Source organism: Oncorhynchus mykiss, chromosome 1, assembly GCF_057628025.1.
Source record: "Oncorhynchus mykiss isolate SJ-2025 chromosome 1, ASM5762802v1, whole genome shotgun sequence".
In the NCBI taxonomy this organism is placed as follows: domain Eukaryota; kingdom Metazoa; phylum Chordata; class Actinopteri; order Salmoniformes; family Salmonidae; genus Oncorhynchus; species Oncorhynchus mykiss.
The window spans coordinates 76,834,434-76,859,179 of NC_143022.1; the positions used below are offsets into that span (position 1 = coordinate 76,834,434).

Genomic DNA, 24,746 nt, shown 5'->3' on the forward strand with positions numbered 1-24,746 from the left:
CGATATTATGGAGTTAATTTGGAAAAAAGTTCGCGTTTTGAGGACTGAATTTTCGGATTTTTTTTGGTAGCCAAATGTGATGTATAAAAGGAGCTATTTCTAATACACAAGGAATCTTTTTGGAAAAACTGAGCATCTGCTATCTAACTGAGAGTATCCTCATTGAAAACATCAGAAGTTCTTCAAAGGTAAATGATTTTATTTGAAGGCTTTTATGTTTTTGTTAATGTTGCGTGCTGGATGCTAACGCTAATGCTAACGCTAAATGCTAACGCGAAACGCTAACGCTAGCTAGCTACTTTTATACAAATTATTGTTTTCCTATGGTTGAGAAGCATATTTTGAAAATCTGAGATGACAGTGTTGTTTACAAAAGGCTAAGCTTGAGAGATGGCATATTTATTTCATTTCATTTGCGATTTTCATAAATAGTTAACGTTGTGTTATGCTAATGAGCTTGCTGATAGATTTACACAATCCTGGATACAGGGGTTTTTTCATAGCTAAACGTGACGCAGAAAACGGAGCGATTTGTCCTAAACAAATAATCTTTCAGGAAAAACTGAACATTTGCTATCTGAGAGTCTCCTCATTGAAAACATCTGAAGTTCTTCAAAGGTAAATGATTTTATTTGAATGCTTTTCTGTTTTTTTGTGTAAATGTTGCCAGCTGAATGCTAATGCTAAATGCTACGTTAGCCATCAATACTGTTACACAAATGCTTGTTTTGCAATGGTTGAGAAGCATATTTTGAAAATCTGAGATGACAGTGTTGTTAACAAAAGGCTAAGCTTGAGAGCTAGCATATTTATTTCATTTCATTTGCGATTTTCATGAATAGTTAACGTTGCGTTATGGTAATGAGCTTGAGTCTGTATTCACGATCCCGGATCCGGGATGGGGAGATCAGAAAGGTTAAGAGCACACTTCCAACAACTGAACAAGTTCAAGTCGAGCAGTCATTTGAAAGAGTAAGAACATTTCAGCAAGACAACTCAAAGGCGAAATCCATTAATGCCAAGACAATGAAATTGATTGCCCTTGACAATCAACAGTTCTCTGTCGTGGATGATGTTGGCTTTCGCCGACTGGTCAAGCACCCCGACTCACATCCATGAACTACTTGCTATGGGCGTCACTGCTATTAGCTTGATAACTGACATTTAGACCAGCGATGTCAGCCCCATGAGCATGCCGAGTCTGACAGCACAGTGGGTCGACAAGGATTTCGTACTGAGGAATGCCGTATTGCATGCTCAAGAATGTGCTGGCACCCATACCGCTGCTGCCATTTCAATGGCATTTGAGAACATGTTTGAAACTTGGAAACATGAACACACTCCTCGCTCCATTCAAACAACTGGCTCGAGAAATAAGCTCATCAACTGCTTCTGCAGCAGACGTAATACCCTCTGTCACGGCATTGAAATGCCTGCTCAACAAAACTTCCGCCAGACCGTGAGGTTAAACTTGCAAAGGTATTCTACTAGAGGCTGTGAACAAGCGATTCGGTGGCATTCTCTCTGAGCCTCTTTACTGTGTCACCACCATGCTCGATGCTAGGTACAAGGACCGCTACTTCAATGCAGACAAGAAACAGGGTTTACGTGAAATGTTACAGACACAGCTGGACAAGTTGGAAACGGACACAGTGACAGTGCGCACCAAGGAAGAGAGACCAAGGACACACAGAGCTGAAACTTCACTACTTGACATGTATGACAAAATCCTGGTTGAGAATGAAACGACTGAGCAAATGAACAGCGAAACAGCCAGCAAGTAAGTGAAACAAATTGGTTTTGATTATGTTTTACTGGGAATGGGGACATAAGTAAATGCCAACAAAATAACTTTTTGGTCAGTGTGTGTGTTTCAACTATTTAACTGTACTAGAGCAATTAAAAGGCCTCTAAAATTTTAAATATTGGTCATCGTATCGGGTTTTCTGGCAAGAAAATATTGGATTTTGGTATCAGCTAAAAATGTAATATCGGTGCATCCCTAATTGTCCCCAATCAGACTATTCTTGATTTAATCTTGTCTTTACATACACTAAATAATATGTGTGAAATTTGTTTTGATTTAGAATGGACTGTTACGGAGTCTAGTTGATAGGTAATCGACTAGCTGGGCTGTTCCCCGGACCCCGTATGTAGGGACTACTACAATACTTGAACAAGGCTATTGAACTTCACATTTGTGTCTGTCTTTATTCGTTTATCCAATATATCATACTGAAACATGGTATCAGAGGCTAAAAAAACATGTTTGTTATTTTTGTAGCTAAGTACAGTTTAGGCGCAGTTACGTTCCATATGTTAACATACACCGTTTCCTACTGCCAATGTTAGTCACACCACTGATCAACTCGTTGTTAGCTGGCTAGCTAGCATCACTACCTACCTCGATGGCTGAAGGCAAAGAGATCTCCTATTCCATAGCTATGGCAGTGAGCATTCCGCCACCAAATCCCGTGGTTCTCACAGGGGACTGGAATACTAATTGGGACAACTTCAGGGATGAATTTAAAGACTATGCACTAGCGACCGGTCTACAAGAGAATCCCAAAGAGGTCCAAGCGGCAACTCTGAGGAGCTTAATGGGGAGAGAATGCAGGCATATTTAACGGCACAATCTCACCCTCACAGCACGACAACAGGCTGATGCAAAGGCCATACTGGATACATTAGGGAATTACTTCAAACCCGCCAGGAACGTAATTTACGAGTGGTTCGTTTTTGGAAGCTGCAAACAGGAAGAGGGTGAGTCAGTACACAACTTCGTAACCCGTTTGAGAGAAAGATCAGCTACTTGTGAATGCGGGGGATTGAAAGATTAATTGATTCGTGGCAAAATAGTACTGGGAATTCCAAATGAGAACACGAGCTGAGGGCGACTACTAAGAGAGATAGGCTTAACATTAGTAACTGCCATTGAAGTGTGCCGCACTGCCGAAGTCACTGACATGAGAATGAGAGCAATGGAAATTGAAACCCCACGCACAAGGCAAAGTGCACTGCTCTGCCAACGGAAAACCTGCATTGCTTGTGGAACTAATTATCCCTTTGCAAAAGTGTCTCAAAAGCAAAAAATGGGTGAGTGAGGGCAAGATTCACTATTTTTTAAGGTACACTTAAAAAATTGGATGAGAGCTTCCCTCCAGTCCAGTGTGCTCCTCGCAATGTGCCCATTGCAATGAAACTGGATGTGAAGGCCCAGCTGGACAAGTATGAGGCCGATGGCCACATGACATCTTTTTGAGTAAAGTAACGGTTATTACTCATCTCTGTGTCCTGTGCCTGACTCCGCCTTACCCGTTTCACATAGACATATGACAATTCTTGGTATCATTTGAAAGGAAACACTCTGAATGTTGTGGAAATGTGAATTGAATGTAGGAGAATATAACACAATAGATCTGGTAGAAGATAACACAAGGAAAATGTATTTTATTATTTATTTTATTATTGTTGCATCATCTTTCAAATTAATAACAACAGCCAAACATTCAGATAGGATGCTGGGGATAATTTCAATGAAGAACATAAGAAGACAACAATAGTTGAGGAAAGTTTCAGACAGATAACTTCAGGAATGAGCAAGCTACATGACATTGAGCATGAAGTCACCCAGGTGTCCCACACACATGTACCCAAATGTACCTAAGTGGCCGAATTGGTACAGTGATACATTTGGAAGCAAATAACTATATACAAAATACATAAATGCTATTCTAACACACCCCCTAAAATAAAAAATAAAGAATAACAAGGGTAACTATTTACACACTTTCAATTTACAATATTGTGAAGACCCTCAGTCCTCTACACAATATTGTGCTGCTGATGCCATGGCCCATAGCAGTCTCTTTCTGCTGTAAAGCAGAGGGTTACTGAACAAGTGGTGCAGGTGATGGGTCATTTCCTGTGACAAAGCGCACAACGATAACCTCCCTACTGTGCCCTTTTTGCCCTGTGGCACATTCATGCCTGCAGAGATGAATCTGGGCAGGTGAACACCACTGGTTGGAGCAGAAGGGACAGAGGTAGAGGGGACAGAAGGTGCTACAGTGGACTTGCTGTAGCTAGCAAGCTCCTGGATGAGCAGCTCTCTGAAGGCTAGCTGTGAGATGGGGGGCTGTCCACAGTTCTTAGCCATTTCCTTCTGGAGGATGAAGGCATTCACCACAGCAATGCCGATGAAATGATAGAACAATGTCTTGTACCATTTCATTGTCTTGTGGAGAACATTGTAGTAGCCTATCAGTGCGTCTGACAGGTCCACACCTCCCATGCCCTTGTTGTAGTCCTTTACAGCAGCTGGAATGGGGACATTTTTTTGTGGTCCATGCCCCAGTAGTGACCTACACGCCTGATGATGTGATCGCCACTGAAGGACTTGTGGATAGTTGTGCACATGACCACCTCTCTGGTATCCATTCACTTTACAAAGAGCAGGCCATCTTCACGAATCCATCACATGGTACCCCGATCAGCCCGCTTAGGCATGTCGTTCACCTTTGTTTTTGGAAAGCCCACTCTGTTGGTCCGAATGGTGCTACAAGCCCACACAACCTGCTTCCTCAGGTCTGTAAACAAGGTAGGGCTTGTGTAGAAGCTGTACACAAACCATTTGTAGCCCTTCCCCAGCAGTTGAAAATCCTATAACTCCATAATGGAGTCATGACTAAGTCCTTTACTGGTAGCAAAACTGTTTACCCTTCATAAACAAAATAATGTAAGTGTAGGCAAACAGTATCAGCCAAAACAAACAGTTTGTAACCCCATTTTGTTGGTTTGTTACGCATGTATTGTTTGAGGCCAATTCTGGCCTTTGAGGCTACCATCCTCTCATCTAGGGACAGGTTCTAGGCAGGCTGGGTCTTGCAGGCCTCAACGATGTTGGGGTAGAGATGTTTGATTTTGCAGAGCCTATCAAACCTTGCTGTGCCTCTCTTCTTGTCATTCTCCCCATCAACTTCTGGGTCACTGATGTGAAGCGCCCCTGAGATAGTCTGAAACCTTTTACAATACATGACAGTGATGGGGAAAGGCAGTAGATGGAGAGGTGACGTTTTCCAGTAGTCCCTCAGAGTTTTCAACTTCACCAGCCCCATGTAAATGACCAGTGAAAGGTAGCAGAAAAGGTCTGACATGGAAATGGGCTTCCATGCCTCTTTCTTTCCTGCCTGCTTCTTAGCCCCATACTTGTTGGTGTTAGACACCAGGGAATCAATAACAGACGAGGTGAAAAACAGCTGAAAAAGTTGAATGGGGCTGTACTTTGAGGTCATGTCCAGCTGCGGTCCTGGTGGTCTTTTCGGTCTGAATGTTGGTGGAAGTGGCTCCACATCCTCGTCTAATACAGTGTGCCAACGATCTTCTGCAGGTTTTACACTTTCCCTCCTCCACTTCTTTGTCAGTGCCTTCACACCTCTAGATGGCCTGGGTAGGTGTGGAGACGGAAACAGCAGCGGTCCGGCTCGATGAACCAGCTTCAGTTGGGGATGGACACCTTGACATTGGGGGCTCATATTCAGAGTGCTTGGCAAAAAAAATACAAAAAATCAGTAAGAATACTTTCACCTATGAGCCCTGTATCAACATGTAAAATTAACAGATATATGTATTATATAGAGTACAGGGAACATAATCACTATGGTGAAGTGCTGTTCCATTCTACTCCATTCCATGTTTTTATAAAATAAATGTAAAAAATATATAATACACACACACACATCCACAATGTATAGCCAATGTTACTTTACACATTTCATTAATTATGATATTTTTTATATATTGCAAATAAAATAAGAAAATCTCAAAAAAATTCAAATTAATAATATTTGATATTATTAATTTCAAACAACAGCATTAGCATGACAAGTACTTACCAATCCAAAATGGCATCCTCTCCAAGCAGAAACATGTCTTCTGCCTGTGAGTCAAAACTATCATCGTTGACTGACTCATCTTCCTGAAGCAACTCTGTCTCGCTTTCCCTATCAATTTCCTCTATAATTTGGGTTAAATCTGTATGCCTAGACTTTGTTTTTGCTTTTCCAGATTTATTCCCCACAATTTAAATATATAAAATAGCTGAAAATGCTCTTTACCATGTACTGCTATGTGTAACACTCGTGGCATCGTCAAGTATGATTTGCAATGGCGAATTAACCTCTTTTACGCCTGAGTTTATGACAAAGGCTGGTCTTCGAACGTATAACCATTACATAATGCCTTTTACCTCAGCTCATTGGCTATCTTCCAAGCAAGATTTCAAGATGATCAGTGGTCATTGGGCCAAAATATAGTCATTCGACGAAAGACTAGTCCTATCATTGGTGCGCAATTAGATCATTGATTGGTGTCTTCAAATCGGTTTGTTTCGGTCAACCAGAGGATTGCAATAAACCAACCATGACTGGATAAACGTATGTTTAGTGTGTGTAATTACATTGAATGTTTCGTCAAAAGTTGAATGAGACGGAATTCACGACACAAGCGGTTTACAAATGTTCCATGTTAGGCTATAAAAATTGATTTTATCAAACAAAATGAACATTCACTGTATCGCTGGGATACTTGGCATTGCCACCAGAGGAATATCTTTAAAGGTAAGCGATTTATTTAATTGCTATTTCTGACTTTCGTGACGCTAATCCTTGGTTGGAAAATGCTAGTAATACTTTTGTGTGATGGGCGCTGTCCTCAGATAATCTCATAGTATGCTTTCGCCATAAACCTTTTTGAAATCTGACAAAGCGGCTGGATTAACAAGAAGTTAAGCTTTTAAATGATGTAAGACACATGTATTTACATGAATGTTTAATATTACAAATGGTGTATTTAGACTTTTAGCGCTCTGCAATTTCACCGGATGTTGTCCCACGTTACCGTCCCACATGCCCATAAATTAAGCTACGCTTTGGCCTGAAGAAGCTGCAGTTCAAGGTGAAAGGCGTCCACTTCCATGGCCACATTCTCTCGGTCAAAGGCCTGAAGCCAGACCCAGACAAAGTCAGTGCGATCCTCATCATGTCAAATCTGTCTGATGCAAATGGAGTGCAGCGTCTCATCAGCTTTGCAAACTATCTTGCAAAGGTCATGCCACACCTATCAGCAGTCTGTGAGCCTCTGCGCTGGTTGCTGGACAAAGACACACCATGGCACTGGCTAACCAAACATGAGGCCATAGTGCAGGAGATTAAATCTTTGGCTTCATCCATGCCAGTTTTGCGGGACTCCAGCCAAAGTGAACTTGGATGTTGCCTTATTCAGAAATCAAATCAAACTTTATTTGTCACGTGCGCCAAATACAACAAGTGTAGACCTTACCGTGAAATGCTTACATACAAGCCCTTAATCACCAGTGCAGTTCAAGAAGAGTTAAGGAAATATTTACCAAATAAACTACAGTAAAAAACAATTAAAAGTAACACAATAAAATAACAAGAACATGGCTATATACAGGAAGGCCAGCCCATTGGGTTCGCTTTGAGATCGCTCACCCCCATCTAACATGCACAAATTGAGAAAGAGTGCCTCAGCATAGTCTTCTCCTGCCAGTGCTTCCATCACAACTTATATGGCCGAGAGCTGGTCACCAATGAAACGGACCACAAACCACTCATTGCCATATTCAATAAACCTCTCCTCAACGCGCTCAAGAGGCTTCAAAGCATGCTCATAACTATGCAAAACTACAGCCTGAAGGTTGTCTACAAGAAAAGGCCAGAGATGTACATCAGCGACACAATGAGCAGGGCAACAGCACAATATACAGGCAGAGGCACTGCCTATCAGCAGCATGTCATCTGTTCGCTACAGCAGGAACAACAATATGTTCAACAGAGCAATCAAGCAGACTACTTAAACGTCACTGAAGTCCATGGCTCTCACATGTTGGCCATACCTGAAAGAGGAGACACCTTTCACAGTGAGAGAATACTGGATCTTTCGAGATGAGATCAGCGTGCAAAATGGCATCTTGTTCAGAGGTCAGAATGTCATTATTCCCAAATCACTAAGTCCAGAGATGCTTACTCGCATACACTCGAGTCACGTTGGAGGTGACACATGCTACTGCCAGGCACGTGAAACATTATACTGACCAAAAATGCAAGCAGAAATTAAAGACTTTGTCAGCAGCTGTACCACATGCAACGAGTACACTCTTAAACAGCAAAAGGAAACCATGATGTCGCACAAACTGCCCACAAGGGCTTGGCAAATCATCAGCATGGACTTATTCAGCCACAGACAAAAGCACTATCTTCTCATTTTTGAGCACTACACTGACTTTTGAGAAATTGAACGGCTCCCTGACTTGTCTGCAGAGACAGTCATAAAGTGCTTCAAGGCGCAGTGCAAGGTAAGGCCAGCCTGACAAGGTCATCACGGACAACTGCACAGTTCAAGCGTTTCGCCTCAGAATGGGAGTTTGACCATGTGACCTCCACGCCTAAAGGCAAATGGCAAGGCAGAGTCAGCTGTCAAGATTGCAAAAACCCTGTGACGGAGGGCCTTGCGTGACAGCAACGACCCCTGGAAAGCCATCTTACAGTGGGGGAACACACCCACCGAAACATGGACAGAAGCCCAGTGCAACGCTTGCTGTCCAGACCTCTGAAGACTACCATCCCCGTAGCTAAAAAGCCACTTGAGCCATGCGTCATGGTTGGGGTCACGGACAAACTGTGGCACAGAAAGCAGCTCACTAAGTGCTTCTACGACCAGACTGCTGGAGACTTACCAGAGCTGGAGGTGGGTGAAACAATAAGGATGAAACCACTGCCGGGAGACCACCCAGGACTTTGGAGTCTGGATACATGCCTACAGAGTGTTGCACCACATTCTTACCTGGTGGCTCCCTCTATCGTCGCAATCAGGTGGATCTGCATGTAGCAGAGCAGACAACTAACGAGAACACGCCATTCATGCACCTAGATGAGTTGGATCTCAGTCCAGGGCTAAAGGCAAGGGGCACAGAATTGAGACAGGAGCCAACTGAAGGTTAGGATTCTAGCACACCAAGCTCTCCAGCTCGTGGCCCTAATCCTACCCCTGTCAGAGCCCATACTTACTCACGGGTGGGTCAACTGTGTAAGCCACTAGACAGGCTTACTCTGTAAGCAAGAGTCTGTGGTAACTTGTCCTCTGTTTATATAAAAATATCAAATGTAAAAACAGAGGAAAATGACAACTGATGTAAATAGAAAATGTAATGCTTTTTCAATTGTTATGACTTGACTGTTAATAAGAACTTAATGTTGTTCTGTTATGTTTTCACTTTCTATTGAAAAGGATGATGTTACGGAGTCTAGTAGATAGGTAGTTGATAGCTGGGCTATTCCCTAGACCCCGTATGTAGGGACATGTACAATGACATTTGTGTCTGTCTTTATTATTTTTACCTAACATATCATACTTTAACATGGACCATTGTCATACACCTGTCTCAAAACAGGGGCAGGGGAAAAAAAAAGACATGTCATCCATGCACATGTCATAAATAGCAAATGGAGGCTCATTGTTTAATGCCAGCCAGGTAGGCTATACTCCTGCTGTAAAGAGAAGCAATTTGCTTAATATTAGGAAAGTTGAGAAATGAATATTGTAAGCCTTTAGAAAGCTGATGGAATCCTCCTCTTTTTAATAGAGGCCACCACTCTGTTTTCTCATGCAATTGCATAGACTATAGAAATGTTGCACAACATGAGCTCATGGGCTCTCATGAAGTGTTAGATTAGATTTTTGATGACATATGCATTGACGTCAGAGTGATTAGAGGGACAATAGAGTGCTGAGTACCAGGCAGTTAGCGTGTTTGGTAAGCTACTAATGACCATCATTAGCATCAGAGCTTGAATGAGACTAATTACCGTGACTAAACGGTCAAGTGGAATTTGACTGCCTTCATGACTCATAACTGCTGATGACGGTAATATGGTTATCATAACAGCCCTTGGCAAACACTAATTTGCTTTGGTCTCTATTTGCTAGAAACAAAATTATGATAGTTGTTTGTAAAGTGAGGTAATATCAGCATAACTTGCCCATTGGAAGATAATGTGGTATAAAATCAGGATAGAGTCCGTGAGGTATCTAATCAGACACTCATTTGCTCTGTGTTGAAACTCAGAGACCACAAGATGGCTTTCTCTTGTCCAACTATGAGGTAAGTGATATCTCTCTAGCACTCTCTCTCTCTCTCTCTCTCTCTATCCTCTCCTCTCCTCTCCTCTCCTCTCCTCTCCTCTCCTCTCCTCTCCTCTCCTCTCCTCTCATATGACTGAAATTAGTCCTTGGTTCACCATCCAGGTCTTAAAGATCTCTCTTAGGTATTGTTCATGAAAAAAATGTATACAATTAAAATGTTGTCTTTTTTTAACCAGAATGGCTCAGACCTCCTTGAAAATTAGGCTGCAGGGTTTGGAATGCCACTTCACCTGGAAGCTGGACTACAGCAGATCTAAACTAGAAAGCCTCAGAGAAACGATGATAGATATCAGCAACAGAGAGGGGGTTCAATATTCCTGGGAGGGTTATCTGTACAACTTCCTGGCTTACCTACACTATGCTCTGGGCTTCACAGAGGACGCTCTTCGTTGCCTGAAGAAGGCTGAAGAGGCCATTCGCCAAAGCAGCCAAGATGGCATGGAGCTAAGTCTGGTGGTCCACTATGGGAACCTGGCTTGGGTACACTATCACCAAGGGGAGCTAACAGAGAGCCAGACCTATGTGGAGAAGGTGGGGAGACTATTGCGGGACAACCCCTCGCCCTGCCCAGGTGTAGTATGGGGTGAAAGGGCCTGGACTTTGAATACGTTTGATGTAAGCAAGAGGAAGGCAGCGGTATATTGCTTCCGGATGGCCTTAAAAGAGGACCCTGAGAACAAGGTGCTGCGCTGTGGCTACGCCATGGCATTTAATAAATCTGTTGATAGGAAAGACATTACCCCGAAGCTGCGATCTGAGATGTTGGAGCGCCTACGGATTGCTAGAGAATTGGATCCAGAAGATTTGTACATCACAGTGATGTACCTGCAGAGGCTTGCAGAGAGTGGCCAGGTTGAGGAAGCATGTAAACTTGCAAAGGAAGTGACAGAGAAGGCTTTGGACTGCTTTGGTGGATTTGGAATCTTGCTAGATTTTTTAAAAGAATACATCTCTCATGATTCAAGCATTGACCTGGCAAGAAGGACCCTGGAGAGACACCCCAATTCACGCCAGCTGAAGAGACATCTTGGGAAGTGTTACAAATGGAAGATTTTCTCTCTGGAAGAGAAAAGGAACCCAATGAGGCATATTCTGATTGAAAATGCAGTCAGCCTTTATGAAGAGGTGGTCACACTCTACCCAAAATCCCTTGCAGCTAAACTGGAACTCTCTGCCATGTACAAAGAATCTGGCAGAGTTGATAGAGCAGATAAGATATTTGAGGACCTGCTTCTTGAAATAGAAGGAATGGAACCACAGGATTTACAAAAATTCTACAACTGGTATGCCCAGTATTTGTTTTATGCCAAACAAGATGATTCCAGGTCAATTGATATCCACAAGAAGGCAGTAGAGATTATGCTACCCACTGGCCAACGTGACAGTAGTGTTCGTGTTTTGTTGTCCATTGTCCATAATGGAGGAGACAGAGCTGAGGAAATTGTCGACTTTCTGGATGGACTTGATGGAGAAGGTGCTGTCAGCCAGTTCTAGACCTTTTTTTACAATAAAGGCTTGAATTAACCAGAACTGCCTGCCGAGTAAGTCAACTTTGCATCACCTGTTTATGATTGATTAATGTGGAAAATATATTCACTATACCACTAGGACAAATCTAGGACAAGATTTTATTCAGTAACCATTGAATACTTTAGTATTAAAAATGTCTGCGCTTAATTTGGCTACAGGGATTTATTTGCATGATCAACAATACTAAAACTAGAAAGTAAAAATTCAAGGCTGATTGTAAATCCTATAAATATGTAGGCCTAACATGACAAACATCTGTCTCAAATCCACAGTTTCAATTGTATCTGTAAAGGTTTGCTGCACACTAATGTAGTGTAGACAAACTCATATTTTGTTCTTCAATATTGCATTATAGAGTAGCCTTACAGACTGTCTATCCAGATAGGATCTTATTGCTTTAAAAAAAAAAATGCGGACCTGGCACAATAGATTCTGTTTCTGGTAAATGTATGTCTAATATTATACTGTCTAATATCTTGTAAGTTATTGTGAAAATAAAGGTATTCTGTTCTATTCTATTAAGAGATAATTAATTAAAGAAATACAGGAACAGCAAACAACAAGTCATTTTATAATTATAAACCACTATCCCAGTAGGTTACTAAAATGTCTTAATGCATAGCTGTGGATATCCAGTTGAAATTGTACGACTACATACATTGACTATCATCAGCTATGGTCTGAGTTTGATTGGTTATAAGGTCATGGATACGGTCCAAGGTCAGGGTCAGCGTACACAGTCAGAGACAGAGAACACCACAATATAGCACAGAATGTTTCAATGGGAAGCAATGGGGGAATGAAGGGTGACAAGTATCAATAGACGTTACAATACATCCATCACCTTCTCTGAAGTTGTTCCAGAAATCACAGTATCATTGCTGCTGTGAAAGATTGGTCAATCTATTGCCAGTACTGTGCAGTATTTCAAAAATCCTTAAAGTACATGACATTATTGAAGTACACATTACACAACACAACCATTGAGCTCCTTGACTTCGTACAGTAGGCTACCCCTTCAGTTTTAGTCAGACAACACTACTTCCCTTGCAATGGTTTGACAAAAAACATGATTTTATCTGTGTAAGTAGCCACCTACTGTTTTAAGAAAGACAACGCATCACTTCTCCAATGTCTCATGTATCACCAGTTCAGTATTCATAAATTTGCCCATGTTTCTATTTTAGTCATTGATTAACTGACATACAGAAGGTTGAAATACAGGCTCAGAGTTTTTCCTGGTCTTGTCAGGTAAAACTCTTGGCCTTAAACATTCTCATTCCAAGAATATGTGAACCCTGGGGTCATTTATTTACATTATGTCCTGTACTCTAAGATAATTTATATTCTTTCTCTATTTGGTTATCTCTCCCCTAAACTAATGTAGCAGGCCTAACATAAACGCCTGAAACTAGATTCCCCCAATATGCTGGTCTTGACAAAAATAAAATAAAACTTGCAGGGTTCTCTTCTGCACTGTTCAACCAATCCAGTAAATGTGGACGAGTTAAAATGGAGTGTCGCTTTGTTAACGTCCAAAAGCGGATTCGACCTCACAGGCTCTCTTTCCATTTCTCCTGAAAACGGGAACATCTGCTTAGGGGACTCGGCAGAAGCACAGATTATCCATTATATTTACAGAGAGAAATATTAATGGCATCTTTTTCTAGGCACGCTCACTCCGGCATGGCTTGTTGGACAAAGCCTATGTGGAAACGAATGGTGTTTTTGGATAAACTCTGAAAATAAGGTCTGTAGTAAAAACAGGTTTAGGAGATCTTATACGTTTTGTTCTATGAGATAATCTATCAGCTAACTTCCCTTTGTGAATGTTTAAGCATTTATATGATTTAAAAAAGCACATAAAGGCTTCAGAATTCATAAAGGTCATGTTAACTGACATAATCTCACAGAACAAAACGTAAAAGAACTCCTAAACTTGTGTTAACCTCAGTGTAATGTTCGTCGTCTTCCTCTGATGAGGAGTAAGATAGATCGGACCAATTTGCAGCGTGGTAAGTGTCCATTTTAATGAGTAAAAACTGACCTGGGCAGTAGCCACCTACTGACAAGCGGGAGACTCCGGCAGTGCTGGACAGGCGGGAAACTCCGGCAGCTCTGGAGTGAAGGGCGATTCCGGCAGCTCCTAGCTGACTGACGGCTCTGGCAGCTCCTGGCTGACTGACGGCTCTGGCAGCTCCTGGCTGACTGACGGCTCTGGCAGCTCCTGGCTGACTGACGGCTCTGGCCACTCCTGGCTGACTGACGGCTCTGGACAGACTGGCGGCTCTGGCAGCTCAGGACAGACTGGCGGCTCTGGCAGCTCAGGACAGACTGGCGGCTCTGGCAGCTCAGGACAGACGGGAGACTCTGGCAGCTCAGGACGGACGGGAGACTCTGGCAGCTCAGGACAGACGGGAGACTCTGGCAGCTCAGGACGGACGGGAGACTCTGACAGCTCAGGACAGACGGGAGACTCTGGCAGCTCAGGACAGACGGGAGACTCTAGCAGCGCTGGAGAGGCGGGAGCACCTGTAGGGAGAAGACGGAGAGACAGCCTGGTGCGGGGGGCTGCCACCGGAGGGCTGGTACGTGGAGGTGGCACCGGATAGACCGGACCGTGAAAGCGCACAGGAGGTCTTGAGCACTGAGCCTGCCCAACCTTACCTGGTTGAATGCTCCCCGTAGCCAGACCAGTGCGGCGAGGTGAAATACTCCAGATATAACAGACTGACCCTAGCCCCCCGACACATAAACTACTGCAGCATAAATACTGGAGGCTGAGAGAGGAGGGGTCAGGAGACACTGTGGCCCCATCCAATGATACCCCCGGACAGGGCCAAACAGGCAGGATATAACCACACAAACTTTGCCATAGCACAGGCCATACACCACTAGAGGGATATCTTCAACCACCAACTTACCATCCTGAGACAAGGCCGAGTATAGCCCACAAAGATCTCCGCCACGGCACAACCCAAGGGGGGACGCCAACCCAGACAGGAAGACCATGTCAGTGACTCAACACACTCAAGTGACGCACCCCTCCTAGGGACAGCATTGGAAGAGCACCAGTAAGCCAGTGACTCGGCCCCTGTAATAGGGTTAGAGGCAGAGAATCCCAGTGGAGAGAGGGGAACCGGCCAGGCAGAGTTAGCAAGGGCGGTTTGTTACTCCTGTACCTTTCCGTTCACCTTCACACTCCTGGGCCAGACTACACTCAATCATAGGACCTACTGAAGAGATGAGTCTTCAATAAAAACTTAAAGGTTGAGACCGAGTCTGCGTCTCTCACATGGGTAGGCAGACCATTCCATAAAAATTGAACTCTATAGGAGAAAGCCCTGCCTCCAGCTGTTTGCTTAGAAATTCTAGGGACAATTAGGAGGCCTGCATCTTGTGACTGTAGCATACGTGTAGGTATGTTCGGCAGGACCATTTCGGAAAGATAGGTAGGAGCAAGCCCATATAATGCTTTGTGGGTTAGCAGTAAGAACTTGAAATCAGCCCTTGCCTTAACAGGAAGCCAGTGTCGGGAGGCTAGCACTGGAGTAATATGATCAATTTTTTTGGTTCTAGTCAGGATTCTAGCACTAACTGAAGTTTATTTAGTGCTTTATCCGGGTAGGCAGAAAGTAGAGCATTGCAGTAGTCTAACCTAGAAGTAACAAAAGCATGGATTAATTTTTCTGCATCATTTTTGGACAGAAAATGTCTGATTTTTGCAATGTTACGTAGTTGGAAAAAAGCTGTCCTTGAAACAGTCTTGATATGTTCATCAAAAGAGAGATCAGGGTCCAGAGTAACGCCGAGGTCCTTCACAGTTTTATTTGAGACGACTGTACAACCATTAAGATTATTTGTCAGATTCAACAGAAGATATCTTTGTTTCTTGGGACCTAGAACAAGCATCTCTGTTTTGTCCGAGTTTAAAAGTAGAAAGTTTGCGGCTATCCACTTCCTTATGTCTGAAACAGAGGCTTCCAGCAAGGGCAATTTTGGGGCTCCTCCATGTTTCATTGAAATGTCAAAAACAGCTGTGTGTCATCCGCATAACAGTGAACATAGAAGTTAACATTATGTTTTCGAATGACATCCCCAAGAGGTAAAGTATATAGTGAAAACAATAGTGGTCCTAAAACGAAACCTTGGGGAACACCAACATTTACAGTTGATTTGTCAGAGGACAAACCATCCACAGAGACAAACTGATATCTTTCCGACAGATAAGATCTAAACCAGGCCAGAACTTGTCCGTGTAAACCAATTTGGGTTTCCAATCTCTCCAAAATAATGTGGTGATCGATAGTATCAAAAGCAGCACTAAGGTCTTGGAGCACGAGGACAGATGCAGAGCTTCGGTCTGACGCCATTAAAAGGTAATTTTCCACATTCACAAATGCAGTCTCAGTGCTATGATGGGGTCTAAAACCAGACTGAAGCATTTCGTATACATTGTTTGTCTTCAGGAAGGCAGTGAGTTGCTGCGCAACAGATTTTCCAATTTTTTTTAGAGGAATGGGAGATTCGATATAGGCCAATAGTTTTTTATATTTTTTGGCTTTTTCAAGAGAGGCTTTTTTACTGCCACTTCTAGTGAGTTTGGTACACATCCGGTGGATAGAGAGCCGTTTATTATGTTCAACATAGGAGGGCCAAGCACAGGAAGCAGCTCTTTCAGTAATTTAGTTGGAATAGGGTCCAGTATGCAGCTTGAAGGTTTAGAGGCCATGATTATTTTCATCATTGTGTAAAGAGATACAGTACTAAAACACTTGAGTGTCTCTCTTGATCCTAGGTCTTGGCAGAGTTGTGCAGACTCAGGACAACTGAGCTTTTGAGGAATACGCAGATTTAAAGAGGAGTCCGTAATTTGCTTTCTATTGATCATGATCTTTTCCTCAAAGAAGTTCATGAATTTATTACTGCTGAAGTGAAAGCAATCCTCTCTTGGGGAATGCTGCTTTTTAGTTAGCTTTGCGACAGTATCAAAAATAAATTTAGGATTGTTCTTATTTTCCTCAATTAAGTTGGAAAAATAGGATGATCGAGCAGCAGTGAGGGCTCTTCGATACTGCACAGTACTGTCTTTCCAAGCTGGTCAGAAGACTTCCAGTTTGGTGTGGCGCCATTTCCGTTCCAATTTTCTGGAAGCATGCTTCAGAGCTCAGATGTTTTCTGTAGGGGTGCGACTGAATCTAGGGTTTTGCGCAAGGTTAAATTGAGTTCCTCAGTTAGGTGGTTAACTGATTTTTGTCCTCTGACGTCCTTGGGTAGGCAGAGGTAGTCTGGAAGGGCATCAAGGAATCTTTGGGTTGTCTGAGAATTTATAGCACCGACTTTTGATGATCCTTGGTTGGAGTCTGAGCAGATTATCTGTTGCGATTGCAAATGTAATAAAATCGTGGTCCGATAGTCTAGGATTACGTGGAAAAACATTAAGATCCACAACATTTATTCCATGGGACAAAACTAGGTCCAGAGTATGACTGTGGCAGTGAGTAGGTCCGGAGACATGTTGGGAAAAACCCACTGAGTCGATGATGGCTCCAAAAGCCTTTTGGAGTGGGTCTGTGGACTTTTCCATGTGAATATTGAAGTCACCAAAAATTACAATATCTGCTATGACTACAAGGTCCGATAGGAGTTTAGGGAACTCAGTGAGGAACGCTGTATATGGCCCAGGAGGCCTGTAAACAGTTGCTATAAAAAGTGATTTAGTAGGCTGCATAGATTTCATGACTGGAAGCTCAAAAGATGAAACATCGTTTTTTTTTGTAGATTGAAATTTGCTATCGTAAATGTCAGCAACACCTCCGCCTTTGCGGGATGAGCGGGGGATATGGTCACTAGTGTAACCAGGAGGTGAGGCCACATTTAACGCAGTAAATTCATCAGGCTTAAGCCATGTTTCAGTCATGCTAATCACATCAAGATTATGATCAGTGATTAGTTCGTTGACTATAACTGCCTTAGAAGTGAGGGATCTAACATTAAGTAGCCCTATTTTGAGATGTGAGGTATCACAATATCTTTCAATAATGGCAGGAATGGAGGAGATCTTTATTCTAGTGAGATTGCTAAGGCGAACACCGCCATGTTTAGTTTTGCCCAACCTAGGTCGAGGCACAGACACGGTCTCAATGGGGATAGCTGAGCTGACTACACTGACTGTGCTAGTGGCAGACTCCACTAAGCTGGCAGGCTGGCTGGCTAACAGCCTGCTGCCTGGCATGCACCCTATTTCATTGTGGAGCAAGGGGAGTTAGAGCCCTATCTATGTTCGTAGATAAGATGAGAGCACCCCTCCAGCTAGGATGGAGTCCGTCACTCCTCAACAGGCCAGGCTTGGTCCTGTTTGTGGGTGAGTCCCAGAAAGAGGGCCAATTATCTAAAAATTCTATCTTTTGGGAGGGGCAGAAAACCGTTTCAACCAGCGATTGAGTTGTGAGACTCTGCTGTAGAGCTCATCACTCCCCTTAACTGGGAGGGGTCCAGAGACAATTACTCGATGCAGACACATCTTTCTAGCTGATTTACACGCTGAAGCTATGTTGCGCTTGGTGACCTCTGACGTTGGTGCCGACGTGGATAACAATATCCCTATACTCTCTACACTCACCAGTTTTAGCTTTAGCTAGCACCATCTTCAGATTAGCCTTAACGTCAGTAGCCCTGCCCAGTGGTAAACAGTGTATGATCGCTGGATGATTTGTTTTAAGTCTAATACTGCGGGTAATGGAGTCGACAATGACTAGGGTTTTCAATTTGTCAGAGCTAATGGTGGGAGGCTTCAGCGTCTCAGACCCCGTAACGGGAGGAGAAGAGACCAGAGAAGGCTCTGCCTTTGACTCCGACTCGCTGCTTAATGGGGAGAATGGGTTGAAAGTTTCTGTAGGCTGAATGAGCGACACAGGTTGAGCATTCCTACAGCATTTCCCTCCAGAAGCCATGAGAAAGTTGTCCGGCTGCGGGGACCGTGCGAGGGGATTTATACTACTATCTGTACTTACTGGTGGCACAGACGCTGTTTCATCCTTTCCTATGCTGAAATTACCCTAGCCTAACGATTGCGTCTGAAGCTGGGCTTGCAGCACAGCTATCCTCGCCGTAAGGCGATCGTTCTCCTGTATATTATGAGTACAGTGACTGCAATTAGAAGGCATCATGTTACTGTTACTACTTAGCTTCGGCTGGTGGAGGTCCTGACGAACCCTGTCCAGATAAAGCGTTCGGAGTGAAAAAGTTGAATGAAAAAAAGTTGAGTGAGGGAAAAACTAAAAAATATACACGGTAATTAAAATGTAAAGCCGTAAAGTTGTCAGGTAGCAAAGTAAGGTTAGTGAGTTGAGTGAGGGAAAAACTAAAAATATAAACGTAATTAAAAGTAAAAATCGTTGTTAGGTAGCAAAGTAAGGTTAGCAACAAAACGCACAGCAGCACGTAAACAAGTCTGCAAGTTGTGACTGGAAATAAGAGATTACATTTATGTGAGTTTTGAAAATGAGACTAATGAGTCCTTGTCACTCGCAGTGGACTTTGGTTGAGCCAAACTATATAAATCACACAAGCAATAGGACCATCTCATAAACCATGTGAGAGACGCAATAAGAATGTGAAGGATTTTGTAGACTGCTATTCATACACTAGGGCCAGTATTCACAAAGCATTTCAGAGAACGAGTATGATCACACGATCCTATGATCAGGGGGACCAGGGCCTGTCAGACACCTGGGAATAAGAGATGAAATTTATACTGAACAAAAATATAAAGGCTACAATTTCAACAATTCTTTATGATGGGGAGGAGACAGGTTCAAGAAGGATTTTCAATTCAGACATGGATTGTGTATGTGTGCTATTCAGAGGGTGAATGGGCAAGACAAAATATTGAATTGCCTCTGAACAGGGTATTGTAGTAGGTGGCAGGCGCACCTGTTTGTGTCCAAAACTGCAACGCTTTCTTCCTTTACAGACTCCATAAACTTATGACTGTTTCCAAAATATTAATTTTGTGTATGGCTTCCTAGAAACAAGGGGTGGCTCAACTAACCTTTTGGGACAATTTATCCCACCCTCCCTTAACTTGAACAAAGATCCTTATAATCCAGTGACAGTGAGTTTGCAGAATTTCAAGAGCACTAGGCTACATACAGTAATCACATCTTGATCATGGTGACTTAAATAGGTCCAAACGAGGTCATATCTCAAGATATCTTGTAAAACAAATGTCCCATCCTTATCCTGAAGTAGATATCTAATATATGTTGAATATGTACAGTACCAGCCAAAGTTTTGACACACCTTCTACTTCTAGGGTTTTTCTTTATTTGGACTATTTTCTACATTGTAGAATAATAGTGACGACATCAAAACTATGAAATAACACATGGAATCATGTAGTAAATGCCTAGGTGTCTGGCTAGACTGTAAACTCTCCTTCCAGACTCATATTAAACATCTCCAATCCAAAATTAAATCTAGAATCGGCTTCTTATTTCGCAACAAAGCCTCCTTCACTCACACCGCCAAACATACCCTCGTAAAACTGACTATCCTACCGATCCTCGACTTCAGCGATGTCATTTACAAAATAGCTTCCAATACTCTACTCAGCAAACTGGTTGCAGTCTATCACAGTGCCATCCATTTTGTCACCAAAGCCCCTTATACCACCCACCACTGCAACCTTTATGCTCTAGTCTGCTGGCCCTCGCTACATATTCGGTGCCAGACCCACTGGCTCCGGGCCATCTATAAGTCTAGGTAAAGCTCTGCCTTATCTCAGCTCACTGGTCACGATATCAACACCCACCCGTAGCACGCGCTCCAGCAGGTATATCTCACTGGTCATCCCCAAAGCCAACACCTCCTTTGGCCGCCTTTCCTTCCAGTTCTCTGCTGCCAATGACTGGAACGAATTGCAAAAGTCGCTGAAGCTGGAGACTTATATTTCCCTCACTAACATTAAACATCAGCTATCTGAGCAGCTAACCGATCGCTGCAGCTGTACATAGCCCATCTGTAAATAGCCCACCCAATCTACCTACCTCATCCCCATATTGTTTTTATTTACTTTTCTGCTCTTTTGCACACCAGTATTTCTACTTGCACATCATCATCTGCTATTTATCACTCCAGTGTTAATTTGCTAAACTGTAATTACTTCACTACTATGGCCTATTTATTGCCTTAACTCCTGTCATTTGCACACACTGTATATAGACTTTATTTTTTTTCTGTTATGTTATTGACTCTACGCTTGTTTATTCCATGTGTAACTCTGTGTTGTTGTTGTGTCGCACTGCTTTGCTTTATCTTGGCCAGGTCACAGTTGTAAATGAGAACTTGTTCTCAACTAGCTTACCTGGTTAAATAAAAGGTGAAAAGAATAAAAAAATAAAAAAATAAAAAAAATGTGACAATGGGATGGGATGTTTGTTATGAAGTTGAACGTATGAGCTATGACAGAATGTGTAACGATTGTCGTTGGTGGAAGGAGAGGAGGACCAAAATGCAGCGTGGTAAGTGTTCGTCATACTTTATTTGACTGAACGCACAAAACAAAATAACAAAGTGAAATGAAAGAAACAAAACAGTTATGTAAGGTGACATGCACTAAACAGAATACAAACACCCACAACCAAAATGGGGAAAACAGGCTACCTAAGTATGATTCTCAATCAGAGACAACGAACGACACCTGCCTCTGATTGAGAACCATACTAGGCCAAAAACACAGAAATATAACATAGAAAAAAGAACATAGACTACCCACCCCAACTCACGCCCTGACCAACCTAACACAAAGACATAAAAAAGGAACTAAGGTCAGAATGTTTAAAATGAAAATAAAAAGTTAGTTATTTTGGACAAAAAAAATACACTACCAGATATTCTATTCATATATTTCAAACCTTTATTTAACTAGGCAAGTTAGTTAAGAACTAATGCTTATTTACAATGTCAGCCTACCAGGGAACAGTGGGTTAATTGCCTTGTTATGGGGCAGAAGACCGATTTTTGCTTTGTCAGCTCAAGGATTTGATCCAGCAATCTTTCGGTTAATGGCACATATAATGAGGCAAGGACAAGGTAGAAAATACAGCTGGAGGAAATACAGCCTAAGAACTATAGCTAGCTATGGGCCCGAACCAACACATTACATAACCCTTGTGTGGTATTCATGTTTTTGTTATTCACCCAATGTTTGCGGGTCTGATGGACCCACAACATTATTGTGTTTTTAAAACAATACAGCAATAACAATTTACTTAAAAATATTTAATACTTAAATATTGACTTATATCAATTACAAGCAATATAGACAGCATACATGGTTAATATTTGCCATTTACCTCTGCTAGATCACATTTATCAAGAAAAGCTCTATTCATAAAATAAAAAAAATAAAAGATTTTGTAAACAAAAATCTATTATAATCAAGACATGGGTAGAATAAATAATGTTTATCTGGAACAAATATAAATGAAACAACGTTTTCATAACTATTGATGTTTGTTGCTTCGAATTGAACAAATTGGAAGAACAAATGTTGAACACAAATTAAGGCCGGTCTATACACCACATGAGGGACAGAGTTTTACTGTGTGTGTGTTGCAAATGCATTTCTTGCACGTGCATGTGTAATGTGTCTTTCTGTCCTTGGGTCCACACACATCGCAGCGCTTCTTCTTGTTGGTACCGGCTGCAATCTAGTATGATGAAAACACTTAGTTCAGGAATTTTACGAACATCTCACTCACTCAGTCACATATATAGCTGCAGCAGGCCAAGGTAGGAGAGTCAGACACACGCACATGCAACATCACTCACACTTACTTGTGTGAATTGTCGGTTCTGTGGGTCATGCGGATGGGGCAGCCGCATCCTCCTCCTGAATCCTCTTCACGATGGATTCGTCAAGATGACAAACACGTTGTACGCCAAAATGTCCAAGTGGCCAGCGTAGGGTTCTTCTTTTGCAGCTGTAGCCAGTCACCAGCTTATCTAAAAATTGTCCACCGCTCCTTTCATGGCATTGTAATAATTCATTATGATTTCTGTTTTTTTCTGGTCATCCCTATTCAGAACACTCATGAGTACCACATTTTTGCCTTTCTTTGGCACGTAGGACACTAGGGACGTATCGGTCGTTAACACAAACTTAGAGGAATTGATAGGCCTGTGCCGTGTATTCAACAGGAGACAGGCAGACTGGCAGCGAGACAGACAGGTGCTTGGTGCTATGTTGAAACAGCCAGCCCAGGGAGGAGGAAGACACACACACTTTTCCACACTTTTATTACCCTCGGGTCCAGGAAGACCTGAACACCACATATGTAATATAAATGTGTAGGGGGGTTCACAGTGTGCACTCAATGAAAATGTGTTATTTTACATGGTCTTCACAGAAAATTAGCCAAGGCCAGTGAGTCTTAGATTGAAAAAATAATTAATTGTATAATTTTTAATTTAGTAAACATTGAAAATGGGTCCCACAGGCCCGAACACCACACAAGGGTTAAATAGATTTTAGAAGTTGTCTTTCTTACTTTTGGCAAAAGAAATTCAGAGGCCATGGAAGATGAGCAGTTGTGGTTACTCCGAGTCTCTAAGTGACAAATGAACATGTTGCACACTTGTATAGAAACATTACAATGCAAACACTCCTTGTGCACATGTTTTGTCAAATTAAATTAATACCTAGGTAACACTATTTTCTTTACCAAAGTCACAGATAGAACAAGGAGCTAGTTATAGTGTTAGTTATTATAAATATATTTGGCAATGTTACGTTCTCCTCTTTGTTTTGACCGTGTTTCCGAGGTCTGTGGATTTAACACAGAGTTACTGTCTTAACAAGAGTATGGACAAATATGTTTTTTTTTGTGGTATGGTCAAAGATTTGTTTATTTTATTTATTTATAAAAACATGTTTTTTTACAAAAAGTATAAACTGGGTGGTTTGAGCCCTGAATACTGCTTGGCTGACATACAATGGGTATGACACCACTTTTCTTTTTACTGCTCTAATTACGTTGGTAACCAGTTTCAAATAGTAATAAGGCACCTCAGGGGTTTGTGGTATATGGCCAATATAAGAGCTGTATCCAGGCGTTGAGTCGTGACTAAGAACAGCCCATAGCCACGGTATTTTGGTAATTTTATTTTCTTTTGTCTTTTTTAAAATTCATAATGCAGATTACATTGCTACATCAACTTACATTGCTACATCAAACAAAAAGAACGCAAGTATTAACCAGAAAATACTAAAACACAAAAAATATCAATGAAATAATAAAAAAAATAAACAATTATAGTGCACTTGTAATCCCTCTGAAACAATATCATTATAATGATTCAGGAACATTTTATTCCTGTTGTTATTCACCGGGGTTAATCTTTTAAGAAGATAGTTAAATTCAATCAAAAATATGTGTAATTTTGGTATAGAATTTGGGGATTTTTGTTTGTGTATAAAGTATTTGGCAACAAGAATTTTAAAAAATCACAATCATTTCAGTGGTCTTGTTATCATTGCAATAGCAACATATTATATATATCCTTCATGTCAAAAACATGGGTAGTGTTCATAATGGTAAATAAGTATTCTGCAAGCTTTTCCCAAAATTCTGACACAAATTTACATTCAAAGAACAAGTGGTCAAATATTTGTATGTATTTTACTTTCCTGGGTGTGACGGATTTAGAAATCAACAAATGGTTCAAACGCATGTAGGGGGAGGGTGTGGAAGGGAAATTGTAGTTGTCAAGACAACAAACCAAACATTTGCTCCTGTGTTACATGCTAGCTGTTAGTTGTCTTGCACAGCTCAGTTTATTCAGTACATTTCCAGAAATGGATGTATTGGGAAATTTAGAAGTCAGGTAAGTTAAAATGCATTGGTTTGTTCGTTTGGTGATGCGTGGTGTATCTTACTTAGTTCATCTAAAATTATGTGTGTTAGCGAAATGGTAAGATAGCAAACTAT

At 41.9% G+C, this 24,746-nt stretch overlaps 2 protein-coding genes across 11 annotated transcripts in view; both read left to right on the forward strand.

Moving 5' to 3' along the window:
• The first annotated feature begins 1,171 nt into the window (after positions 1-1,171).
• The window catches only part of cfap43 (cilia and flagella associated protein 43), a 41,109-nt gene continuing 17,534 nt past the window's right edge, over positions 1,172-24,746 (forward strand). For 3 of the 10 annotated variants that reach the window (XR_016497138.1, XM_090240523.1, XM_036985030.2), the window contains exon 1: positions 1,172-1,780. Coding sequence is in view for 2 of the 10 variants with exons in the window: in XM_036985030.2 (XP_036840925.2) it covers positions 1,551-1,780 (230 nt within the window). In the remaining 8 variants the exon portion in view is untranslated. Of the gene's footprint in view, positions 1,781-24,269; positions 24,643-24,746 lie in introns of those variants that run through there. The other 7 variants (XR_016497139.1, XM_036985034.2, XM_090240532.1 and 4 more) reach the window with 6 other exon arrangements.
• On the forward strand, positions 10,061-12,308 carry LOC110529046 (antiviral innate immune response effector IFIT1-like). The gene is made up of 2 exons (XM_021611189.3): positions 10,061-10,180; positions 10,398-12,308. Exons 1-2 carry the CDS (start codon positions 10,155-10,157, stop codon positions 11,713-11,715), a joined length of 1,344 nt encoding a protein of 447 aa, XP_021466864.2. The 5' UTR covers positions 10,061-10,154; the 3' UTR covers positions 11,716-12,308.

What these genes read in the sequence shown, in the direction of transcription:
- LOC110529046 (XM_021611189.3), top strand. Translation starts at nt 10,155, where the DNA reads ATGGCTTTCTCTTGTCCAACTATGAG. An exon ending in TTCTCTTGTCCAACTATGAG is followed by an intron (nt 10,181 to 10,397) that starts GTAAGTGATATC and finishes TTTTTTAACCAG; the next exon opens with AATGGCTCAGACCTCCTTGA.